Below are 24115 nucleotides of genomic sequence, written 5' to 3' on the forward strand. Positions count from 1 at the left end.
TTATAGAGATGATCTACTCATATAGACCTAAGATATGAACGGTGGAGATATAAAAATTCAATTGGGAAGTGGTGTAATGCCCTATCCCTAGAAAGTGACCAAAAATAAAGATCCCTCAATGGAAGAGGGCTGATTATATTATATTATATTATATATATACACACACACCAGGTAGAAGAAAAGTTTGCCGGAGGTTGGTGGCTCGAGGCTGCTGCCTCAAACTCTCAGGGACTTTCCTGGGTCAGGCTTCGTCGCTATGTCTGAGATCGACGTGGATGCCGTACGTAGTCGTCGAAGATGAAGGAGCTAGGGGCAGAATCTTTTGATGGGTGGTGTCGAGTACGATCGATGAAGTCGGCGAAGAATTGGGATGGGTCGTGTTGGCCATTTGCAGAGAGGAGAGTACAACAGCCATTAGAGGGAGATGAGAAAGGAGAAAGGAGAAAGGAAGAGAAACAAAGAGAAAGGAAGAGCAACGACCCAATCGAGGGCCACTCGCAGCTAACGTCGCGTGAATTGACACACGCGGTAGACATCCTGGTGCAGCTGTCCGACTGGTGCATGGAATAGGCTCTTGATGAATTTTCGTTGCGAGTTGGGTCACGAAATGTCTAACATGACAAATATCATTGTTGGTATATCATTTTCAACACTCTGTTTTCAAGTTGCCTTTTTTTTTCTATAGTAATGGTAGTTTAATTGGATCCACATAGATGCTGATGGCAACTAGCTAGAGCGATGGAGAGGACTTTTCAAATGGTGTTTCTGGGACAGTTTCCCTTTCCTTTTCTGGCCAGTTAATGAACTTGGATGTGTGACTTCAAGTCTTCAACCAACTATGGCAGATTCCTTTCCAAGTATATGTAAAATAATGAAGGTATTACTCTATTTGTTCTGGCCAGTAGCTTGAAATACCTATGGATTAATGTAATAATACATTTCTGATTTAAATATTAGTGGCTACAGCTAGCTCAGCTTCATCATCATTTCCAGTATTTAGAAAGAAAATTTCTACTTCTCCTTCGGCGCTTTCAATGTTCTCTTAACATGATGTCCAGCAGGTTGTGTTATATGAGAGAATCTTCGATCGTCATCGAGCAAATTATGCAAATAAATGGAATATTGTTCACATGGATGATTTGATACCTGAATATTCCATCCTGCATCCGTATAGGTATGATCTTCTTGTGCTCAAAGGGTCTCCAATGTTGTCTTACCCCTCACTCCTTGCTTTCGATTTCCTACATTATTAGGTTGAGTGAGAATAATCTCTCGATGACTCTTTATTTGACTAGTTACTCTCTGTTAATACCAAGCACAAAATAATAGTGAATTAACGAAGAAGAGGGCTATATTTGAGTGGCAATATATATAGCAACAAGGCATGTGCAGTGGAGTGGAGTGACATACTGGAAGAGTGGCAAGGTCTGGTCTGGTCTGGTCTAGTTTGTTGCTTAATTGTTCCGTTTTCCCTTCATCTTATATACAATCAGATCATCGAAAATTCTTCCATGCGCCAAAATGCAAGTGAACCGAGCAACTAATATGCAATATTTTGATCTGGTCATCCACGTCCCATTATCATGCCTGGATTCTAATACCGTTAACAAAATTGAAACCCAAAAAAATAGTCCTAATTGTTCCAACACAGGAGGTGAAGACCTCTGATCGAATAAAATGTACTCTTATTATGGGCGTTTAATTTGATTAGATAAAAAATGAAAGTGAAAGGAAGAAATTTATGATCACTAGTCTTCATTCGATCTGCGAATACGGTGATTTGAGGACTTACATATTAATGGTACAAGTGCACCTTAATGCGTAGAATCCGCTTCGGACAATCAAATCATATTCTAATGATCCGAGTCCAAGTGATGTATGTCCAAAGAAACACGATTCATTTCGATGGCTACATTGGAAAGCTGATGAGAGTGGTCCACGGAGGATTCCACCAGCAATCCACCACCAACTATATGGTGTGCTAGAAAGACTGTTACCTAGTAACTATAACAAGATTGACCAAACTCAGCCTCTTGTTCTTTCCCAACCATTCAACTTCATCCAGTCTTGCCATTGGAAACATGACTGGTTTCTTTCTGTCTGCCAAAAATCCTCCCTCTGTTCAAATTTAGCATGAAGCATGTTTTACTACAATGTAATAGTAGAGTGGTATCGAAGATGTCAAATGAGCGAGTGAAACCAAATTGTTACATAATACATATCCTCGTCATTTTGCTCCTTTTTGTAGACGATTTGTTCAATGGCAGGATTAACTTTTGCTCCTTATCCCTCTCATTTAGCTAAGCTATTCTCTTAATATTGCAAAGGTCCGTGCGTTTGAGCTAATCTCAGCCTTTTTATGGTTGTAAGATATCTGTAGCAAACTAGCAATCATTAACTATGAAAGGAATTGTTCACTACTACGAGCAAGTAGGTTTTTGCTCCAAGAAATCAGCAGGTTGATTTGATTTCCTGTTGTTTTATTTACCAGAGATATATCGATGCATGTTTACAAATTGATCAGACTTGCATGACACTACTGACCTTACCTTGTCAGTTCATCTCAAGTACAGCCATTTATCTGTACATAAGCAAAAGATGCATCTAAACTAGATCATCATTTATAGACTATAGTACATGTTCTTGATCTTGTAATAAACAAGGCACAGAAAAGCAAAGATCACGAAGAAGCAATTCCAAATGCACCGTGTTGGGCGGTTTGGACTTGGAACATCAGGAGGGCTAATAGGTTGCTTAGTTATCTGCTCCAAACCTCCGCCATCCCTCGGTGTTGGTGTGATCAGAGCAACTGGAGGCAGTGGTGGCGCAGCTGCGGCTTGTGGGGGTTTGGATACAGTTGTTCCTGACTTCGGCTGGCCATGGTCAGCTGCAGCTATTGCCTTTGGCATTGGTACTGGTTCAAATCCATCACTTGGGACAGGTACAGACCTTGCCTGTAACATAACAAAAACATTGGCTACATTAGTGATTAGTCGCTCGCCTAATATACTATGGATGTGAAAATGATATTTAAAACAAACTGATAACCCTACCAAAGTCCTAAATAGGAGACTGTAAAACATATGAATGTAGCTTTGCTTTGCTAGCTTCTGCTCCTTCCTCAACTGCCTCCAAAACCCGTAAGTGGATGCCATGTTCAGCACTTTGTTTGCATATATTTTCCATGTATAGCTGCGACCAAAACAAACAACCATCAGCTTCAAGATTTGCGCACAAGGCTAAGCTGCAGTCACATAAATGTTCAAATACTATTGCTGTACCATTCATAAATACGCTGCAGACCCGCCGCAGACATCTTCTTCCAATATTCACCATCTGCCTTGCATCTCTCAAAGAAATCAGCAATCTTGTTGCTGGATTCCTCACCATTGTTTGGATCAATATGGAATCCCGAGACTCCATCAACTATAATTTCAGCCGGGCCTCCTTGGTTTGTTGCAAATGTGGGCAATCCACAGTTCATTGCCTCAATCACTGTAAGACCAAAGGCTTCATACAATGCAGGCTGCACAAAAGCTCCCTTTGTATCTGCAATGCAGCGGTATAACTCTCCGTTGCGGTATCTATCAGTTTGAGCTGCTATCCATCTGAATTGGCCATTAAGTTGATATTCTTTAACCAAGGCATGCAATTTGATGATTTCAGCAATTTCCTCTCTGTCTTTGGACTTGGATGGGTCAAAGAAGCCCCCTACTATAACAAGATTGACCAAATTCCTCAGCCTCTTGTTCCTTCCGAACCACTCAACTAGTCCTGAAAGGTTCTTCACTTTGTCCAGTCTTGCCATTGAAAATATGATTGGTTTCTTTTTATCTGCCAAAAATCCTCTGTTTAAATCAAGCATAAAGCATGTTTTAGTTCAATGTAACAGTAGATTGGTGATAAAATGTCAAATAAGTGAACCCAAATGATCAAGTTTGTACATGTGCTCGTCGTTTTCCTCCTTATTGTAGACCATTTGTTCAATGGAAGGATGAAATTTGGTAAAGCGCTGCCGTTTGTCGGAATGGGGGAAGTAGACAGATTGGTCAGCACCGGGGGCAGCAATGTTGAACTTCGGGTCAAACACATCAATGCCGGAGACTACTCGACAGAGTCCTGGCATTGTGAATGCAGTGTGGCTTTCATACTGTCCAGGTCGATCCTTACTGATTCAGGAGACCACATTAGTATAAGGAGCTAGAATGAGTATGACATGCAGTTTTCGATCAATTTTGAGAAAGAAAACTAGAAGATAGCCTTACCCTCCTGATATTTCTTGAAATGTGCTAGTTATGATAAAATCAGTTGAGTTCATAGAGATCAAGTCAGCAGTGAACTGACAAGAAAAGTGGTACTTTGTATCAAAATCCTTCCATTTGGCATCCGAGTCTTCATACTTGGTCTTTTCTAGAGCGTGAGCAATTGTTCCCTGCAAGTGGTTTAAGGGTTAGAGTTCATTGATTCAAGATTTTTCAAGAAGTTCAGATTTAAAAAGACCAAGATACATGGGATATGATCATGGTCATATTTAGACCTGTGTTATTCCAAGCTTGGTAGCCATCAGAGAGGCCACCAAGTTTCCATCACTGTAGTTCCCAATTACGAGGTCCGGTTTGCAGTCCATGTGTTGTAAGATCTTTGCAGTTGCATCCTAGCAATGAGAGATGAAACAAAATCAGTACAGAAAAGAAATTGCATTTTTTTCCACAACGTAGGTGGAGTTGTATAATAGATTGAAAATAAGATCAGTGCCTGGACAAAAGTCTCGAGATAAGGGTAGATATCAAAACGGGACACCCAATGGCGCAGAATGCCTTTGTCTGTCCTGAAAGGAACCCTGAGAATGTGGGAGTGCTTGGTGTTGACTATAGCCTCCAACTCCACATTGCACTTCGTCCCTCGAGAGTCTGGTATGAGTCGCGTCACCACAAGAATCTGAGGCTTTACAGCAAGCCCTTGCTGCTTTATTCTCAATAGCATCTCTTCCTCTAAGGCTCTAACTTGATCAAGTATATAAACCACCTGTTTCATTTATTTGTGAAATTGAACACAAGAACTAGTACTAGTCAGTTGATATATCCTTCATTTATGCTTGTTATGGAGATAGAATTAGTAGAGTAGCAAGACCTGGCCACCAGTATCGGGCAATCCGAGGACATCTGACTGGCCAAAGTAGCCGTGAGGGGAGAAGATGACAATGTTGAATGTATTAGGAAGGCTGCTAAAGAATGACTCCAACTTCACAGAATCTGGTGCTTGGAGTACTTCTGACAGTGTCCACATCCTCTCATTAACTCTTTCTGCTGTATCCCCCCATCCTTTCTCAAATCCCATATCCTTTAACCTGAAACTTAATGAATTAACCACAATGTACATACCCGGAAGACAAGGATCACATCAAAAGTGAAACATGGATGAGTACCTTTGCTCGAAATTAAGAAATGGTGTCTCTTTTGGGAGTGCCGAGACAAACGATTGTGCTCGAATCAATGACGTTTCAAGCTTCTCAACCGAATCCATAGTTTCGTTGATCATAAGATTCTGTCCGTGGTGATTGAGTTCTAACAAGTAGCCAAGCAAGGGTTTGGCATAATCGGATGAGGTGGCATTCAGCCTTGAGGAGATTAACTTGAGGATGAAGTTAAGTCCATTCCCAATGGAAGAAGGAAGAGTCATGCGAGGACGAGAGAAGTCAATGGATCCAAAATCAACTTCTAAAGCATTTTCATCATTTGCCCTGCATGTAATTACACCTTATTAAACATCATCTTACAAGTTCATTTCTCAAATCAAACAACAGAAAATGTCTAAGTATATATACCAGTTCTCGTCGTAGATCATTTCCTTGAATTTCAAGTATTCAGTAACGGAAATTCCATCCACTGCTAGATCATCAGCATTCACCTTAACAAATTCTGAGAAACCAGGATTTGGTCTTACAGAAAATGCAACGTACGGCGGAACAACAGCTGCTTCCTGCATATAAAATGAAAATAGTACAGTGTCTACCATATCAATATTTATTTACATAGCTAGAAACTAGTGTATCTAATATAAGTATGTACTTACCTGAGTAGAATTGAGAATGTAACCAAGTAATCCCCGTAACACCTTGCTTTTTTCATTCCCATCCTCTATTGAATTTTCAACTTCCTCCATTATATGCTGGGGCTTCAGTAGCCTCTTCCCATCCCCAACGAACCTTTTAGTTCGTATCCAACCAAATTAGTTAACAAGAAATATGTATAATTTAAAACATGAAAGCTGATAATTTTTGGAGTGGAACTTGGAAGCAACCTGGCAAAAACTTTCTTCATGTAGTAGCGGCTCTGTCTCAGAGCATCGGGCATAGTTTCTGCAATTGAATCAGCGCGCTTCAAGGCTGGAACAGAAGCCATTTTAGCAGAGGTAAACGATGGGGACTAGTTTGTATGTGTTGTGATGTTAATGAATGGGAAGAATGCTAATTTATAAATATGGCAACGCCTCAAATTGCAAGGGGAGGAGAAACAAGATTCTTTTATTCCTAAGAAAGGAATGTTACCAAGGTAACCCGGAAACCAGAAAGAAGCAAATGATTTGGCTTTCTGCTCTGGCAAGGTTACCAGAACTATCTCGTAACTGGAGGGAAAGAATCTCAAGGTAAGTTCTGTAACGTGTATTCATTCCTTGCCTCTTTCTTTCAACACAACCTTGTTTCAACAGAAGTTCTGTTTATACCACAGATTGGCAAAGCCACACAGGTTCTTCCGCAAAATAAAAATGCCTCAAGCCATTTACTTGGCATGCCATGGAACAACTACGATTACGACATAAACTAGCATTAGGCGAGAATCAGCTCTGACGACATAAGATAACTGCATTACCGGATTCATTCAGGTTCAAACAGCCCATGATTAATTAAGAAAAGGCACCAATTGTTCGGCACTGTATCATGGGCAAAAACTAGACTAGATTTACCCAAGCTTGCACAGCAAGTCCGCTTACCAGTTGGCTATTAAGAAGTCTTGAGAAATGTACCCACTAATTGCACCAAGCCTTAAAAAGCATTGGAACAATCTAAAACGCGCCAACTACAACTTTCTTAAAACTGTCAAATTCTGATAGACATCCCACTAGCAGTAGAACATGACCTTCTTCACATTTTCTTTAAGTGCAGGCAAAGGCCTCACAGCAGCATTTGGACCCGGTGCTCGTGTGCTCCGTCCTCCACCAGCACCACTCATGCCACTCCCCCGTACATGAGCACCACTTGACATTGAACCACTATCAGAAGTCTCAGGCTCCATATAAAACCTTGCTCGGAAGGCAGCCAAATGCGCGTAATACGCCGGGGGAACTGGAAAAATAAACTAGTCAGTAAATGTTCCAAAGACAAGTGGTGACCCCAGTCATGAGCCAACAGAGAAAGAGCAAGCAACACAAGTATCAGAGACAGCAAAATCTTACCAATTGAAACAGAGCGTGTGCACCTTGCATACCTACAGGAATTCAAAAATCAATTATTGAGAACGAGAATTTGAAATGGTAGATTAGGGTATCTTTGGCGTAGGGATGATTGAGCAAACTTACGTGTAGCAAAGATTATTGGTGAGGGACTGCAGCGCATCTGCTGTGAACTTATTTTCATCCCACAACACATGGTAATGAGCTGGGCGGCTTGTACCCTGTCGTAGCATGTCAGTTAGATATTTGATAAACTCACAAACACATAAAAATAAGAAAAGGAAATGATTATTGCCTGAATTCCTGCATGGCTGCAGAGGTAAAAGTCGAACTCAGTGGGGTGACAGATTTTGGAGTCCACCACGGTACCTGATAAATTAGGGGTAGCAAGAGTTCAATTTCCAGACTAGGTTCCAGAGACTATTTAATATTAAAATTAGACATGTTGATACTTGGAAAAAAAAACTGATTACCAGGTAAAATGTTCCCACTCCTGTCAACAGAATTGCGATCACGATGGTTGTCAGGAAACAACCTGGTATGATGACGCTTTTGAACAACAACAAAAGTAACAGGAGGTTGATAATTTGGCTCCAGTGAAGCACAGGCCTACATAAAATGTGTATGAAGAGGAACAACTACTGGTTAATTGATTACAATACACGACAGTGATATAAAAGACTGAAAGTATCTAAGAGAACATTAGTGCAACAGTAACAATATTAATTACCTTACGAATTGCATCAAGTTCGTACAGCAGAACTTGGTAGAACTGCCCTTCGCTCACTCCATCCCTGGAAAGAAAGATGCACACACTCAATTAGATACAGGAGTAATAAGGACGAGAAAATGCAAAGGAGTAAATAGGCGAGAAAAAAGAATGTGAAAAATGCCTGTAGAAAATAATGCGCTGAGGCTTCTGCCCTGTTGCTCTACGGAACGAAATAAGCAGTTCCCTACAATTTCAAAACACATCTACATCTCAGTCAACTTCATATTTATAACATAGGCTACCAGAAAAACAAAATGTCCCTTCAAACATTACAGCAAAATAAAATTATGTAGAATCAAATGAAGAGAAGCACAAGAGAGAGAGAGAGAGAGAGAGAGAGAGAGAGAGAGAGAGGACTTGTACTTTATCATTCCACCAGACATTGTGCCTTTTACTGGATCCTGCCACTGTTTAAACAAATCTTGGATAAGCTCCTGGCGATGGGCTTGAGCACAAACCAAACCAGCATACTTTGTTATTTCAGGCCAGTCTTGAGAAGCCACAACCTATGTTTCAAATGCAGTTTGAACATCAATTGTAAGTTTGTAACTCTATTATTAATGCAGAACAAAGAACATTATTCATTATGCTACTGAGCCATACAGCTGCAATTGATGGGCTTGAATCCTCCCCCGGATGAGGATGTGTCACATCAGCACCGAAAATTATTGTGGGACGGTCACTGACCAAGGGAATACGTCTTGAGATTGCATCAACAAGTACTGTGTTCCGTCCCCCGACCTTCACATTTATCTTCAAAGCAACGTTTGCTAAATACTGCTTACTCATTCTAAACACATGCTTAGTTAAACAGCACTGGGATACTAGGCCAAGATCTGTCTCACAGATCCTTTTTAAATCACCTGGATGAGATATCATAGCATTCATGAGTCTAAAACAACTCCTGTAGTGAACAAACAAAAATAAAATAAAGAAATAAGAATTTGATTATAACTACATACCATAAAGAGAGCCATTATTATCTGGCAAAATGACAACAAGAAGGTCAAGCTCCTTGCCAGGAATCTTGGTCATTGCATCATGATACCGAGTTTTTAAGACCTTCTCCACCTGATCAGGTCGAGCAGTGATTGGTGGAAGCACTGGCTCAGGAGTAAATGCCTGATAAAAAACAGTTCAACAGTCAGATGCAATGCAATTAAATAATGACCAGTGAAAGTGTAAAAGAACAAAAGTTAAGTCCCATACCATGCCAGAAATGTGACACATCTGAGCAAGTTCATAACAAAATCCTTTTGCCACACTGTCTTGTACATTGCGGGAAAAGTTTATGCAGATCCAATTGCTTACTTTTCCTCCATTTACCATTTTCTGCAAAAATATCACGAGATGTTAAGAAATGAATGAAAAAGGTACGCCACTGCGAGAAAACAGACATGAAAATTACAGGTTCACGGTATTGTATAAGATATATGATAATGATGCACCCCAATACCTTATTCATCATATTCCACTGTCCAACTTGGGGCAGGCAATCCTTTTCCCTTCCAGTGTCATGGTATTTAAGCTGTAAGAAACAGAAGAATCAATACAGCCACATGCTAGAACCAAAAAGGCAATTACAGATATATCTTACCCATGGCGGAGGAAGAATGCGAGCTTCAACCTGAGCCAGATTCTCACTAATTTTAATTCCAAACTCCTTTGCATAAGGATCTTCAGCATATGCATTATGACGTACTGTCTGCAAATATTAACAGAAGAGCAGAATTAGGAAACTAAACATATCACGCATTCCCCATAACACAATCAACAACCATGCATTGTGGTTATGCATTTAAAATATTTTGAAGATACAAATGTACACTACAATGTTAACACAAAACTGCCATAGCCAATACTTTCTGAATAAAACTATAAAACCTGATTGTAGGTACCTAACCATATCACTGAGATTAAGATACACATATCATATAAAGTACACTAAAAACCCCCTGCTATCGCATTCAAGTCTCTAGAAGGATGCAAAGTCCAGAACAAACTGAATGGAAACAAAATTATCATTATCATGCAGGGGAGGCCCCTGCATTCGCATTGTTGGGAGGCCTCAAACCCAACAATGGAGGCGGCGCAAATAGCAAATATCAAAGATAACTAACCTGCATAATATCACGCTCCCTTTCTTGAGGGCGCTGACAAGTCACCTTGAGTAAAGCAGTTATCTGTCTCTCATTCAGTCTCTTAGAATACCGTTGTCCCTCAACAATTTTACAGACCTGAATGCAATTACAGCCTATTAGAATCCAAGTAACTGCACTATTGAAAGTAAACTGTAGTATAACAGCAACTTACCTCCATAGGTAAATAGTTAGGTCGCTGTGAATTTCCAACTTGAAGACAAGGCCAATATGGATGTTGAATGGCAAAACCATAGGTTTCATGAAAGTAATCGACCACCGATTTCATTGTTCCTCTTTCATCAACAGGAAAACTGAACAAAAATTAAGACAGTCATGAACTCCTGTTTCAACAGGATTTTAAAAAATTAATGACCATGAGCTATTAATACTCACGTCAGCTCTCTTGTTGCCTGGGATGTTAAACCAGAGATGCGGTATTTTCTGCGCATATTTCCTCGGTGTGTAACTTCAACTTTTACTCCACGTAGAGCCTTTTTAATCTGTTTAAAAACAAAGATTCAAGGCCTTGTAAAATTAATAACATGAAAACATGTATATCTAAAGGACATATCCCTCGTACACAAGTAGAAGATAAACTGAATTACCAGAATCATGACAAGAAAGAAATCTCACCTTCACACGATCGGAATCAGAAAGAGGCCTCGCTTGAACATCACGATTCAGTAGCTGGGTTACAAACTCAATAACTGGCAATGGCTCAATGAAAGCTGTTGAGGACATATCTGGACATTCAACCATAATTGTACACATATCAGTGCATGGAGGAATAATACAGTAATACAACACGTAAATTGATGGAAGTATATAGGCTACTGTAAGTTAGAATGTTGAATTGTATACCTATGTTTAAAGACAGCCCCATTTGAGTTGGACGAATACTCTGGTAGAAACCACGCCAACTTTCCAAACCCTCGCCAAGTGGTTGTCTTCTACCCAAGCCAGGGTCGTAAAATGAACGACCCACAGGACAGTACCTACATCCAAACAGGCAAGTATCAGCTTGTGCATAGTATAAGCCATGGACATATTTTCTGATATCATACAAGCATAAAGCAGAAACAGTGTACCTGGAAGTAGGCAACTCCCTTAGAACAATATCCAGAACCTGAAGGGCCTCCTGCGGTGCATCAGCTATTCTCCCTTGCAAAAAGAGACCTAAATGGTGCAGGTCAGCACGCGCAGCGAATTTGATCACGACTCTGAACTCTCTCTCTCTCCGACTGCATCAAGATGAAGCCATCAGTAAATACATGGTAAATAGACTACGAGAATACAATAAAAGTGTTGCCATAAAAAGTACAATCAATTAATACATACGCTTGTCCAGCCTGTCCCTCCTCATCATCCAAAAGAGTGATTTTGAACTCCTTGGACTGGAAAGGAAGAGGCCCAGCAGTATACAGGCTTTTCCGTCCATCATAAGCAGGAAGTCGGCTTGAAAGATGGGAGTCCTTGTAGGTTTTCACTAACTGCGACATCACAGCACGGTTTACACCCCGTGATGTGACTTCTGGTGTAATAGTTACCTAACACAAAATAAAATAATGATATTTTCATTCATATATTAATAATACGTAGTCAGTACCAAAATACAGACACAGGGCAAGAGTGCTCACATCATATTGGTGTAGATCCTTGTCTGGCAATTCAGCAAAGAAATGGTTTGCTTTGACTGTACACCTTGTGCCGGTCTTACCCTTTCCAGGACGAAGAGGGAACCTCACACCCTTGCTAGAGACCGGTACTTGTTGAATGGCCTGACTAGAAGCTTCCTCTTGCCGGATGGAAACCTGCTGAAGCTGCTCTGCCACCTCAGAAGGCTCTGGTGGCTGAGAAGATGAGCTTGCTTGAAAAGCAGGCTGAGGGGTGAGTCCAGCTTGGTAAGGAACTGGGCTTGCTTGGTGCAGCTCGGAAACTGGTGGTCTGGATGGGCCGCCAGCTGAAGGTCCTCCATGACCACCACTGTACCCTCCTCGGCCTCCTGGTTGCTGAGGAGGCCCTCCCCTGCCATACTGCTGCTGTGGCGTTCCATAGCCTCCACGGCCGCCACCATATCCTCCACGCCCTCCTTGTGAAGTAGATCCTCTTCCACCTTGGTAGCCTCCACCCTGTTGTTGGGGCACAGATCCCCTTCCTCCTCCACCTTGTTGTTGTTGTTGTTGCTGTTGCGGTGGCGGAGCAGCAGGTCGCTGGGAACCAGTCTCAGAGCTTTCACTTCCGCCAGGAAGCTCGGTTCTCCTCTTCCTCACCATGATGGTGTCTATACAAACAAAACAACAATAAGACGCTCAAACCTCAACCAAAAGTAACAAACAGTCAAAATAACAATAACAGCACGCTAAACTATGCGTTCATCCGACATTGCAAATTTTCACACCCCAATATCACTATCAAAATGAGCCTCCATAGCCAAACATGCAAAGTTACATCTATTACACTGTAAAATCAAACAAACAACAGACTACAGTCACAGGTAATCTCGCAACCGAAAGCCGGATTCTAGTTTAAACTATACAGTAACCAGAGAATTCCCACAATTTCTCAAAAACCCTAGCATTTCAACCTTGCCGAAAGTAACACATCATCAAATACAGCGACACTGCAAAACCAAAAACACACACGCTTCGAAACAAAAAAAATCATAACACCACACACAGCAAACCCTAGGGAAGCAAAAAGCCAGAAATGCTTCTCAGCATTGCAAAATCCGCGAGATCTAAACGATCAAAGGCAAAACCTGCACTGAAACGACGGCACAAACCGCTCCAAAACCGAAACGAACAGATACAGAAATCAAACCAGATCTTCGTGAAAGAAACAGAGGCACACAGATCCACACCAGAAATTCACAAACAAAAAACCGACGGAGAAAGCATTACGAAAACCTAGACCGGCGGAGAGAGAAGATTTTTTACCGTAAAAAGCAGAAAGCCGACGTGTTCCGTACTAACCTCACCGCAGCAGTGGGTGGTTTTGCTTTTGGTGCTTTCAGAGAGAACCACCTTACTCTCTCTCTCTCTCTCTCTCTCTTTCACTCTCTCCTTCTCTCTTTAAATATTTTTATTATTTTATGTTGCTGTTGGTGAAAGACCCCATCAACGCCTCCCACACTCCCCCATTTATACACCTACACCACTAGGTTAATCAAAATCACCACTCTACCCTTCTTCCCCTCGCTTTTACGGTCCTACCCCTGCTCACCTCTGTTTTTTTACACCTACTGAACTCTTCTCACAGTGAGACTGGGGTCATCGTTTTAACTTTTAACCCGTGGAAGGAAACTTGATGCCAAGATTGCCCTTCAACAAAACCATTTCAGAGGAAAATATATATTTTAATATGAAATTTGGTGAAATATACTGTACCTGACTATTAGGTAAATTCATTATCCAAAAAAAAAAAAAGACTATTAGGTAAATTCTTGAATGGAAAATATTTCCTTTATGTTTCTTCTTTTCCATGCCAGTGTTCTGTTCATCTCCCTTGTGCTGTGTTCTTGTCATTTCTTTCTATCCTAGTTTCATACATCCTGTAAGGAAATAAATCGATTATAAATGTTACCATGTAAATGTTTAAATGTACAGATTATATTGAGTATTGATACATCATATTTGAACCTATTTCAATTGATTTCGACAAGATTTGTTCAAACATATCAAGTTTTGCATGGTCATGATATATGTAGAACTAGTTTGATATGATAAAATTTTGTTCTGACAACGGTAGAAGTTGAGACAATCGACAATCACTACCAATACCAAAGGTAGTGGTCTAGTGGATATTGAGCGAAATTGTAAAGTCCGCCCCGATAAAGAATTAGGGTTTTTTTTGTTTATTATAATAAACGCTCTAACCTATAAAGAAATTACGTTTCATTATACTCACGAATTACAAAGCTAGCTAAGCCATTCAAACTTGGTAGTGAATATTAAAACATAATGACAGTAAACGCACTAAATTTTGAATGGACTAGCTGACTTTGTAATTCGTGAGTAGAGTGAAACGTAATTTCTTCATATGTTCGAGTGCTCACGTGAAGTCGCCAGTAGGTTCCAGATGACGACAACTCTTTCCAACTGAGTCCTTAAATATAAAGATGTCTATGACGTTTGAACAAATCGTTAGTTTTGAAAACTCTTTTATAACGCTCTTTTCAGTTTTCCCTCTTTCGTATTTCCAGATTATTATTTAAATTCAAATTCTGATTTTTATAGATATTCGTAGTGATGAGGCTACTGAATTATGGAATCAAATTTGCCAACTAGCAGAGTGTGCTGGTCAGCCTGACCACAACGGAAAAAACAGCAGCATGGATTGATTAATTTAATCAAAATTTAACTACAGTAATTTTTCTTGGGCCTGCTGCTGCTTTTTCCGTTGTGGTACAGTAATTTTTCTTGGGCCAGCACACTCTGCTGGTTGGCAAATTTATTTCCCTGAATTATCACCGTGTAAAATCAAATACTAAGAAAAATGATAGAATGACGTGGCATCAGCCAGCTTGGCGTTAAAATTTCTCCGGAAGGAGAGAGAGAGAGAGAGAGCGACTATGGTCAAGACTAAAAGCAGTAGTAGTCAGTCCGGTCCGGTCCGGTCTTGTCCACTCACCAACTCAGCCCACTACCCCAAAGCACATACAATCACACGACGACACCTGTTCATTAATTCCGAAGCCTTCTTTTTCGTGACCACTACTACTAGTACGGCTATGGTAACGGACGCTGCTCATGAAAATGACCAAAACACCCCCACTGCCCTTTGCATTTGCAGAAGCAGAACTAGCCAGAAGTCTGTCCCCTTGGGCTTTTCCTCTTTCAGGCAGTAATGAAATGATGCATCTACCGCCATGTCTCTTTCTTTCGTCCCAAGTCCCAACAACAACTCATCTTCAACATTTTACTTTTTACCGGCGGCATTATTTATTACCCCCTACACCTGGTTTTTAACTGCATACTTTTACCCCATAAACCTAGTTTTTAACTGAATGGTTACATTCCCAGTACTTTACTAGTTTACTATTCATTGTCACATATTAACCACTACATGTGGTCGAGTCGGTAAGAATATAGATATATTTGAATTAGGGTTGGGCATGAGACGGGATGAGACGAGATAGAGCTAATCTCACGGCCCGTCTCGAACATTAAAATCGGGACGGGACGGGACAGGATTTGCGTTTCTTAGATTTCTTAGATTTCATCCCACCCGAGCCCTATCCCAATTGGGACGAGACGAGCCAAATCCCAGATAAAAAAAGTTAAAAATAAACTTATAAATAAAAGAAAGAGTTCCATAGTTTTATAGTGATTTCTACTCTGTTATGTATTAACAAGTACTTGTAACATATTTACAAGTACAACACGGTGTAATAAGAGAGTTTATACTACTTACTTTCTCTAAACTCGTCATCACTATTAGGGTGCAAGAAGAGAGTCTACAACAATCAACAAAGTAAAGTATTAAACATCATTGTTATTGAATTGGAGACAACCTAGCAACTTAAAGAAACAAAGAGCTAAGATCAAAACACTTAAATGAAATGCTAAAATCACATCTTAATCAATAAAAAATCAATCATTAAAATAGTCGAGATGAGACAAGCCTAAACAGGACTTGAATTATCTGTCCTGTGTTCCATCCCGTTATATATAAACAGGACGGGACAGACGTTTTAAGATTTAAATCCCGTATTGTCTCGGTAAATTTCGAGACGGGTTCGAGATTATGGTTTTTTATGCCCACCCCTAATTTGAATCGTTGCTTACGCTGATTAGAATCAAATTCTAATCTATTCTTGATAGTCGAAGTAGAAGAAGCGACTTATGCTTGAATCGCAGCCGCGTTGATTAGTCATATTTCAATCCATTCTTGATAGCCAAGGTAGAAGAAGCGCTGAACTCCTGATATTATCTCCCATGACAGATTAGTATCCGGGTCTAGCAAACTTCTGAGAAAACCATGTGATTTAAAAAAAATAAAAAAAATTTGTCACAAACAATCTAACGGCCCATGTCTCCGGAATCTCAACGGCGAACACAGATTAGTTTGCCAAAACCATGATTTTAGACAAAGCAATAGGTAGAGGGCTAGAGACACATGATAATAATCACAATGACCGTGACAATTCAAAGACACACATAGCAAAGGAAACGTCATATCCCAAATTCACGTGATTTGGGTAGACACTAGTGTCACAATCTCATAGTAATAGAAATACATGTCTGATACACACATATACGTACATTACCAACAGTACTGTGTTTTGTTACTAGTTTACTACACCCACCATATCCATGGGGGCGAGTTGTTTATTTAGTTGCAGAACAAGGTCGGTCTAACAGTAGAACATAACCTTCTTGACATTATCCTTGAGAGCAGGTAAAGGCTTCACAGCAGCAGAACTTGCGGCAATCGGTGGCCTACGTCCAGTATACCCTCCACCACGTCCGTTTGTGGTAGCACCACTTGCCACTGAACCGCCTTCTGAGGTCTGTGGTTCCATGTAGAAACGGGCTCGAAATGCAGCAAGATGTGCATAGTATGCAGGGGGGACTGTCAAATTAGCATTAAACCAATTTCAGCATTCACATTTATGAAAGAACAATAAGCATAAAATCAAATTCAGAATAAGATAGAGCATGTGTGCTTTTCACTTGGTCAGTTTCTGTGTGTGCGTGTGTATAAATATAAATGTGAGAGATGAGAGAGCGAGAGCTGACCAACAGAAACAGAACGTGTACACCTTGCATATCTGCAAAAGTAATTCGTTCAACAAAATCATTATCCCTTAAAAGAACACAGACAAAATATCGGCATCCTCACAAGGAACCTAACATGAAAATGAGGGATAATCATCAAACTTACGTGTAGCAAAGGTTATTTGTGAGGGTCTGCAATCCATCAGCTGAAAAGTTGTTCTCATCCCATAGCACATGGTAATGAGCTGGACGACTTGTGCCCTGTTTGACACAGTGATTGCAGATATAACAACTCGCAGCTTTGCAAAGTATATAAACAGACAACTAATGAATCAGTACCTGAATTCCAGCATGGCTACACAAGTAGAAGTCAAATTCAGTTGGATGACAGATTTTGGAGTCTACAACTGTACCTGTAATATCCATTGCCAAGTGTTTTAAATCATGCATGCAAAATTGAAATCATTTCAAGAAGTTCCAAATCTGGCAGAATGTAATACCAGGTAATATATTCCCACTTCTGTCAACTGATCTCGTGTCATTATGGTTGTTGGCAAACAACCTAGTATGATGGCGCTTTTGAACCACCACAAAGGTCACCGGAGGCTGATAATCGGGCTCCAATGAGGCACATGCCTGAATTAAGGTCAAATATATAAGAATGAGAAAGTGATTGACTATATTTTGTAATTTCCGTAATTTCCGGAGATGAAAATGAGAAAAGTGAAGAAATTAATTAGCCAAGTAGACTTACTTTACGAATGGCATCAAGTTCAAATAGCAAAACTTGATAAAACTGTCCTTCACTGACACCATCCCTGCAAAGAATAAACTTACAATAATATTAGAACCAAATGGCAATACAGAAAAAGCTAGTTGAGGCAGAATATCAGACAGTACGTCGGTACCTGTAGAATATGATCCGTTGAGGTTTTTGCCCAGTTGATCTACGGAAAGATATGAGCAGTTCCCTGGATCCAAAAGCAAATACAGATGAAACACGAAGCAAGTTTAGTTAAGAAAAAAGAAGGAAAAAAAATAACAACAACAACAACAATAAATCAGATCCGGAACAACCAAATATCCAAAACTAGAAGAGTAGCCATACTTGATCATGCCACCAGACATTGTCCCTTTTGCTGGATCCTGCCACGTTTTGAACAAATCTTGGATGAGTTCCTGTCGATGGGTTTGAGCAGAAACTAAACCAGCATACTTTGTAACTTCAGGCCAATCTTGAGAAGCCACAACCTGGATTCAGATAGTAATTGTGAAACAGTCAAAATCCTACCCTGGGTGGAGACAGAATAGAATCATATGCAAGCTAAAGCATGTATGTTTAGTAACACACCGCTGCAATTGACGGACTTGAATCCTCTCCAGGATGAGGATGGGTGACATCAGCACCAAAAATGATGGTAGGTCGATCACTTACTAAAGGAATTCGCCTGGACAGAGCATCAACAAGCACTGTATTCCTTCCCCCTACCTTCACGTTGATCTTCAACGTGACATTTGCCAAATATTGCTGCTTATTGGTTTTAAAGACATGCTTTGTTAAACAGCATTGGGAAACAAGGCCGAGATCCGTCTCACAAATGCGTTTCAAATCACCTGGATAGTAAATGATGATATACATAAGTCCACGGTCCAATGCTAAATAACAGAAATACTTAAAACAGGAGTGGGTAGTATTTAGTTGAAGGTTCAGACCATAAAGAGAGCCATTATTATCTGGCAAAATAGCAATAAGTAGCTCAAGCTCCTGGCCAAGGGGCTGGAGTTTGGCCATTGCATCATGATAGCGTGACTTTAGTGTCCTCTCGACATGACCGGGATGAGCGGTGATAGGAGGAAGTACTGGTTCTGGATTAAATGCCTAGAAAAGCACGAACATCAATATGAAGAATCTCAGATTTGGAAAAGAATAGATGATACAAGAGCATCAGAGAACACATACCATGCCAGAAATGTTGCACATTTGAGCAAGTTCACTACAGAACCGACGGGCAACAGCATCTTGCACACTCCTGGAAAAGTTTATGCACATCCAATTGTTGACTGTGCCACCATTGACCATTTTCTGTAACATTACAATGATAGACTGTCATCAATATTCCAAAGGAAAAAGATATTGGATATTAGCAAAGTTCTATAACTTATTGCTAAAACTAATTGCCCAATAATCTATGGCAGAGCCTTTAACTTTCACTCCCTTTTTCATCTCCACCCTGCAACCCCAAAACAGGAGAGAAGGAATTGCAACAAGAATTGGACTCCCTGCTTATCTTTAAGCAAGGAAACACAATCTTCTTCCAACCCACCACTTTCACCTATCTATTACACATTTAATATTAAATTTGTGGTCAGGGCAACTGCATAAACAGTAATCCTAACATCTTCATCACAGGGAAACAAAAGAAGGCTAGTGTCAACAAGAATCCCTAGGATCTTCAGAGCACGGAAAGAGTTGTCATACAGTAAAAAGTAGATTAAAGGTTTCACCATTAATTGCGTAAATACCCCTACTGATACAAAAGTATATCCAGATCAATATGTTATCATAGTACGAAAGGTGTACAGTACAAGGAAACTATAAACTCATGTATAAGGTATACCTTATTCATCATATTCCACTGTCCAACTCGGGGAAGGCAATCCTTTTCTCTACCTGTATCATGATATTTAAGCTGCATAGCACAAAACAAGCTTTTAGTTACCATCCATACAGTAAAGTGAACCTTGACGGTACCAATGTTTGAAAGACAAATAGATAGCAGACTGTTATAGATATCTTACCCTTGGTGCGGGAAGGATACGAGCTTCAAGCAAAGTGAGATTTTCACTAATTTTAATGCCAAACTCCTGAGCATAAGGGTCTTCATGGTAAGCATTTTGGCGAACTGTCTGCAGAGTACAAATTTTCAACCAACACATATTGAGCGGGTATTAATTCACAAGTGGGTCGATGACAACCTCATGTTGTCAATTAAAAGAAGAAGAAAACTCTGAACCATACATCAAGCATAACAGAATGTAAAATACAATATAACTTTCCACAATACCAAACCTGGATAATATCACGTTCCCTTTCATGAGGACGCTGGCAAGTCACCTTCAGCAAAGCAGTAATCTGTCTCTCATTCAACCTCCTGGAGTACCTCTGCCCTTCAACAATTTTACAGACCTGCAACAATGACTTCCTATTAACATGCTACTCGAGCTTATAATGATGAAAAGACTAGCATTTATTTACCTCCATGGGCAAATAATTTGATCTTTGCTGATTTCCCACTTGCAGACACGGCAACTGAGTATGCTTTATAGTGAAACCATAAGTTTCATGAAAGTAGTCAACAACATGCTTCATGGTACCTCTCTCATCAAGTGGAAAACTGGACAATCAAGGAGCAGTGTCAGTGGAACAATTTTTGCATCCATCTCAATATGATACAGATTACTCAACAACAGATTTCAGGGTATCTCCACCAAATGGAAAACACTAAGGGCCCTTTAGGTACTGTTTTGTTTCTTTTCTATTGAAATGCAGAAAGAAAATGACATAAGATGACAATACTCACGTCAGATCTCTTGTTGGCTGCGACGTTAATCCGGTTATACGGTATTTCCTGCGCATGTGCCCACGGTGTGTAACTTCAACTTTGATTCCTCGTAGAGCTTTCTTTATCTGCTCATACATAAACAAAAAGTTGTGATACTGCTATCTGTATGAATGGAGGGATAATCCAATTCCGAATTCTACATAAAATGTCATGCCATTGAAAAGGTAACATCACATATACCTCATAGTTTGTTACAACAAAGTTGTTAGCCTTTGTCAATATTCATTAATAGACATGTCATCCTAAAGTTGAAAAAAAAAATGATTTTATTCAACAAAAAAAAGAAGTTGATTTAACACAATATAAGCACCACGTGATATAATAATATTCTGACTAAATTCATAGACATAAAATCAGAAACATTGAAACAAACAAGACCATGAACAAAATCTAACCTTCACGCGATCAGCATCTGACAATGGTCTAGATGAAATGTCTCGGTCGAGCAGCTGATTGACAAATTCAATGATTGGCAGGGGCTCGATGAAAGCAGTTGATGACATATCTGGACCGTCGACAATTTCGTTAAAGGAGCAAAAAACACCGCAATGCAGGAACATATGCATGCATCATTTGTGCATCAGTCATGATGGTTGCAAAAATATGTCAATTAAAGAATTTTGAGAAATAAGGTACCAATATTTAGAGACAGCCCCATCTGCGTTGGACGAATACTCTGATAGAATCCACGCCAACTTTCCAAACCCTCACCAAGTGACTGCCTTCTTCCCAACTCAGGGGAATAAAATGAACGTGCTACAGGAAAGTAACTACAAATAGCAAATAATTACATTAGCACAAGAATAAATGAAACTAATGTGCAATTATGAACAAATAGAAATCAAGTTTCCATACCTAGCTGTAGGCAGTTCACGCAGAACAATGTCGAGAACCTGAAGTGCTTCCTGAGGAGCCTCAGCTTGCCTCCCCATCAAAAAAAGTTCTAGATGGTGTAGGTCAGCACGTGCAGCAAACTTGACCACCACTTTGAATTCTCTCTCCTTCTCCTTCCTGCAGCAAAAAGAGAGAATTAATGATTCGGGTGAGAAGACTGCATCCAAAAAAGGTATGTAAGAGTACAATTTAACAATGAATATCCACCTTTGCCCGCCTGATCCATCATCCTCATCAGCAAGCATGATCTTGAACTCCTTGGACGAGAAAGGAAGCGGCCCAGCAGTATACAAACTCTTCCGTCCATCATAAGCAGGGAGCCGATTTCCAAGCTCAGATCGCCTGTACAAATCCACCAGACGCTTGATCACGGCGCGATTCAACCTCCTTGATGCAATGTCAGGTGTAATAGTAACCTATCAAATTTAAGCATCAAAAGAACACACCATTACAAACACACATTCCAGACTAACTTCAGACTATGTCGAAACACAGACACAAAAAAAAAAAACTCACATCATAATGGTGCAAGTCTTTGTCAGGTAACTCGGCGAAAAAGTGATTAGCCTTGACAATACATTTGGCGCCGACGGTGCCTCTCCCAGGGCGAAGAGGGAACTTGACCGACTTACTGGAGGTGGGAATGGGTTGTTGGATTGCCTGCACAGGAAGAGGAGCAACTTGTTGCTCAATCGAAACCTGCCGAAAAGACTGCACCAATTCCTGAGCAATAGGCTGAGCTTGAGCCTCAAGGTTGTCCCCACCAGCAACATATGTATCAGCAGAGGTCGCTTGGTGCAGGTCAGAAATTGATGCTTTGGCCGGGCCATATCCACCGGAAGAAGATCCTCCATTACGGCCACGACCGCCGCCGTAACCCCCTCCTCCTCCTCCATGTGCCCTCCCCCTGCTTCCATTCTCAGCCGCCGGGGGACCACCATACTGCTGCTGCTGGTGATGATGATAACCATTTCCATTTCCATTTCCATTTTTATTTCCATATCCGTTTCCGTTTCCATTTCCATATCCATATCCATTTCCGTTTCCGTTTCCGTTTCCACGGCCGCCACGGCCACCGCCATAGCCTCCTCCTCCTCCCTGCGGTGGTCCGGTGGGCCTTGCAGCTTGGTGTTGTTGGTAACCTCCTCCTGCTCTTACATCTTGGCTCTGGTGGTGTTGATAAGCCTGATCGCCGACCTCATGAGATTCATAGGTTTCAGCTCCTCCGGCGAGTTGACCTCCTCGCTTCTTCCTCACCATGATGATGATCTTCAACTAACGCTGGCTCACAGATCAAATAAAGGAAACTCAATAATGATTTCTCCTTATCTAATTTGAAACAAAACTAACCAATCGATTTCCGAAAAATGATAGATAAAAAAGGAAGAGAATCCAATGAAGCAAGTACTCACCTGAGCTATGGATTGTTGGTTTGGGTTATGGTTGAGCAGAGAGAGAATGGTGATGCAGCAGTAGTAGGGTATTGGATTTGATGTAAGGACTAGTGTAGTACCAATAACAACAATGCAGTACCAAGTGGTGGATGAGAACAACAGAAATAGTAAAAATTTATTACTTGAAAATAACGGTATCTTTTGGGTTTCTATAATTTTTCTTAAAGCTTAGTGAAACCCCGCAAGCACGCTTAACAATGGAGGAGGGCTTGGGGTGACTGGTCGGGTAGGTCTCTGAAAATGACAAGCCACAGTCTTCTCCTTCTTCTTTTCTTATTTTTCCTTCTTTTTTTTTTTTTTCTTCTCTCTCAGTCTCTCTCTGTGCCTGAGAGAGTACCCAATAATTGGATCCCAACAAAGCTTTCAAATCCTTGTTTGGTTTCGTTTTGGGTGGCATTTATTGGTGCCTCTGATCAAGAAAGCCTCCATTTCCATTTCCATTTCCATCCGAAGCTTTTAACCTAGCTAGCACCACGGTTTACAAATCGGAGCTCATAAATAATGCCCCACTCCCTCAGGAAATGGGCGCGTCTTCGCCATTGCACCCTCCCCTGACATAAAGAGCTTCGGTGTGGAGACGCATATTCAATTCCACGGTTGATAACCAACACATTTGGTTGAGAGTTGGTAAGAGGTTAAGTGTGGAACATATCATGTTTAAATTCGGCCGATATTGATTGAAGTTATATCTCAATTCACTCTTGGTAGTTAAAAGACAGAAACGTTCTGACATGATTCACCGTTCTAACCTATAAAGTTTTTATGAAAACTGTGTGATTTCGATACAAAATAAAATTTCCACCGTTAATGATAATTGAAAATAAATCTCATACTACTATTTGCATAAATCGCTAATGATAGCTTAAGGAGTTGTAAATTTTCTTTTATTCGAACACATAATTCTATGATTCTCACCCATCTTGAGATCTTCCTTTTTTTTTTTTCTTTTTTTCTTTTTTTCTATTCTTGACTATGTTTCTCATTCTTTTTTCTATACATCAAAAGAAAATACAAATCTACAACACAAAGTTTCTAGTGACTCCAACTTCCTCAGCTGATCAAA

General features: G+C 40.4%; 3 protein-coding genes and 1 non-coding gene across 4 annotated transcripts; 1 reads left to right on the top strand and 3 right to left on the bottom strand.

The window, feature by feature from the left end:
• The first annotated feature begins 396 nt into the window (after positions 1-396).
• LOC101291625 lies at positions 397-1129 on the top strand. The gene is made up of 3 exons (XR_184648.1): positions 397-635; positions 714-877; positions 1062-1129. It is a non-coding gene; the product is annotated as an uncharacterized LOC101291625 (transcript).
• Positions 1130-2621: 1492 nt separating this feature from the next.
• Positions 2622-6401, bottom strand: LOC101309357 (sucrose synthase 6-like). The gene is made up of 12 exons (XM_004301177.1): positions 6301-6401; positions 6073-6205; positions 5825-5979; positions 5426-5740; positions 5131-5347; positions 4756-5025; positions 4538-4654; positions 4266-4432; positions 3945-4169; positions 3282-3848; positions 3054-3192; positions 2622-2954 (listed from the first exon to the last, which is right to left on the bottom strand). Exons 1-12 carry the CDS (start codon positions 6399-6401, stop codon positions 2622-2624), a joined length of 2739 nt encoding a protein of 912 aa, XP_004301225.1.
• Positions 6402-6843: 442 nt separating this feature from the next.
• LOC101291825 (protein argonaute 1-like) lies at positions 6844-13444 on the bottom strand. The gene is made up of 22 exons (XM_004299431.1): positions 13299-13444; positions 12000-12643; positions 11701-11909; positions 11451-11603; positions 11224-11357; positions 10996-11105; positions 10756-10862; positions 10535-10673; positions 10342-10458; positions 9819-9926; positions 9678-9749; positions 9431-9553; positions 9184-9343; positions 8825-9084; positions 8585-8727; positions 8343-8405; positions 8180-8243; positions 7923-8058; positions 7745-7818; positions 7576-7670; positions 7453-7484; positions 6844-7342 (listed from the first exon to the last, which is right to left on the bottom strand). The coding sequence occupies exons 2-22, from the start codon at positions 12633-12635 to the stop codon at positions 7119-7121; spliced, it is 3159 nt and encodes a 1052-aa protein (XP_004299479.1). The 5' UTR covers positions 12636-12643; positions 13299-13444; the 3' UTR covers positions 6844-7118.
• A 2875-nt stretch (positions 13445-16319) lies between these two features.
• LOC101309644 (protein argonaute 1A-like) lies at positions 16320-22858 on the bottom strand. The gene is made up of 22 exons (XM_004301178.1): positions 22757-22858; positions 22115-22549; positions 21806-22014; positions 21560-21715; positions 21341-21474; positions 21100-21209; positions 20663-20769; positions 20338-20476; positions 20152-20268; positions 19881-19988; positions 19700-19771; positions 19042-19164; positions 18795-18960; positions 18433-18695; positions 18190-18332; positions 17990-18052; positions 17836-17899; positions 17582-17717; positions 17421-17494; positions 17248-17342; positions 17103-17134; positions 16320-16935 (listed from the first exon to the last, which is right to left on the bottom strand). Exons 1-22 carry the CDS (start codon positions 22856-22858, stop codon positions 16718-16720), a joined length of 3066 nt encoding a protein of 1021 aa, XP_004301226.1. The 3' UTR covers positions 16320-16717.
• Positions 22859-24115: the final 1257 nt, after the last annotated feature.

Source organism: Fragaria vesca, linkage group LG5 (assembly GCF_000184155.1).
Source record: "Fragaria vesca subsp. vesca linkage group LG5, FraVesHawaii_1.0, whole genome shotgun sequence".
Lineage (NCBI taxonomy): Eukaryota > Viridiplantae > Streptophyta > Magnoliopsida > Rosales > Rosaceae > Fragaria > Fragaria vesca.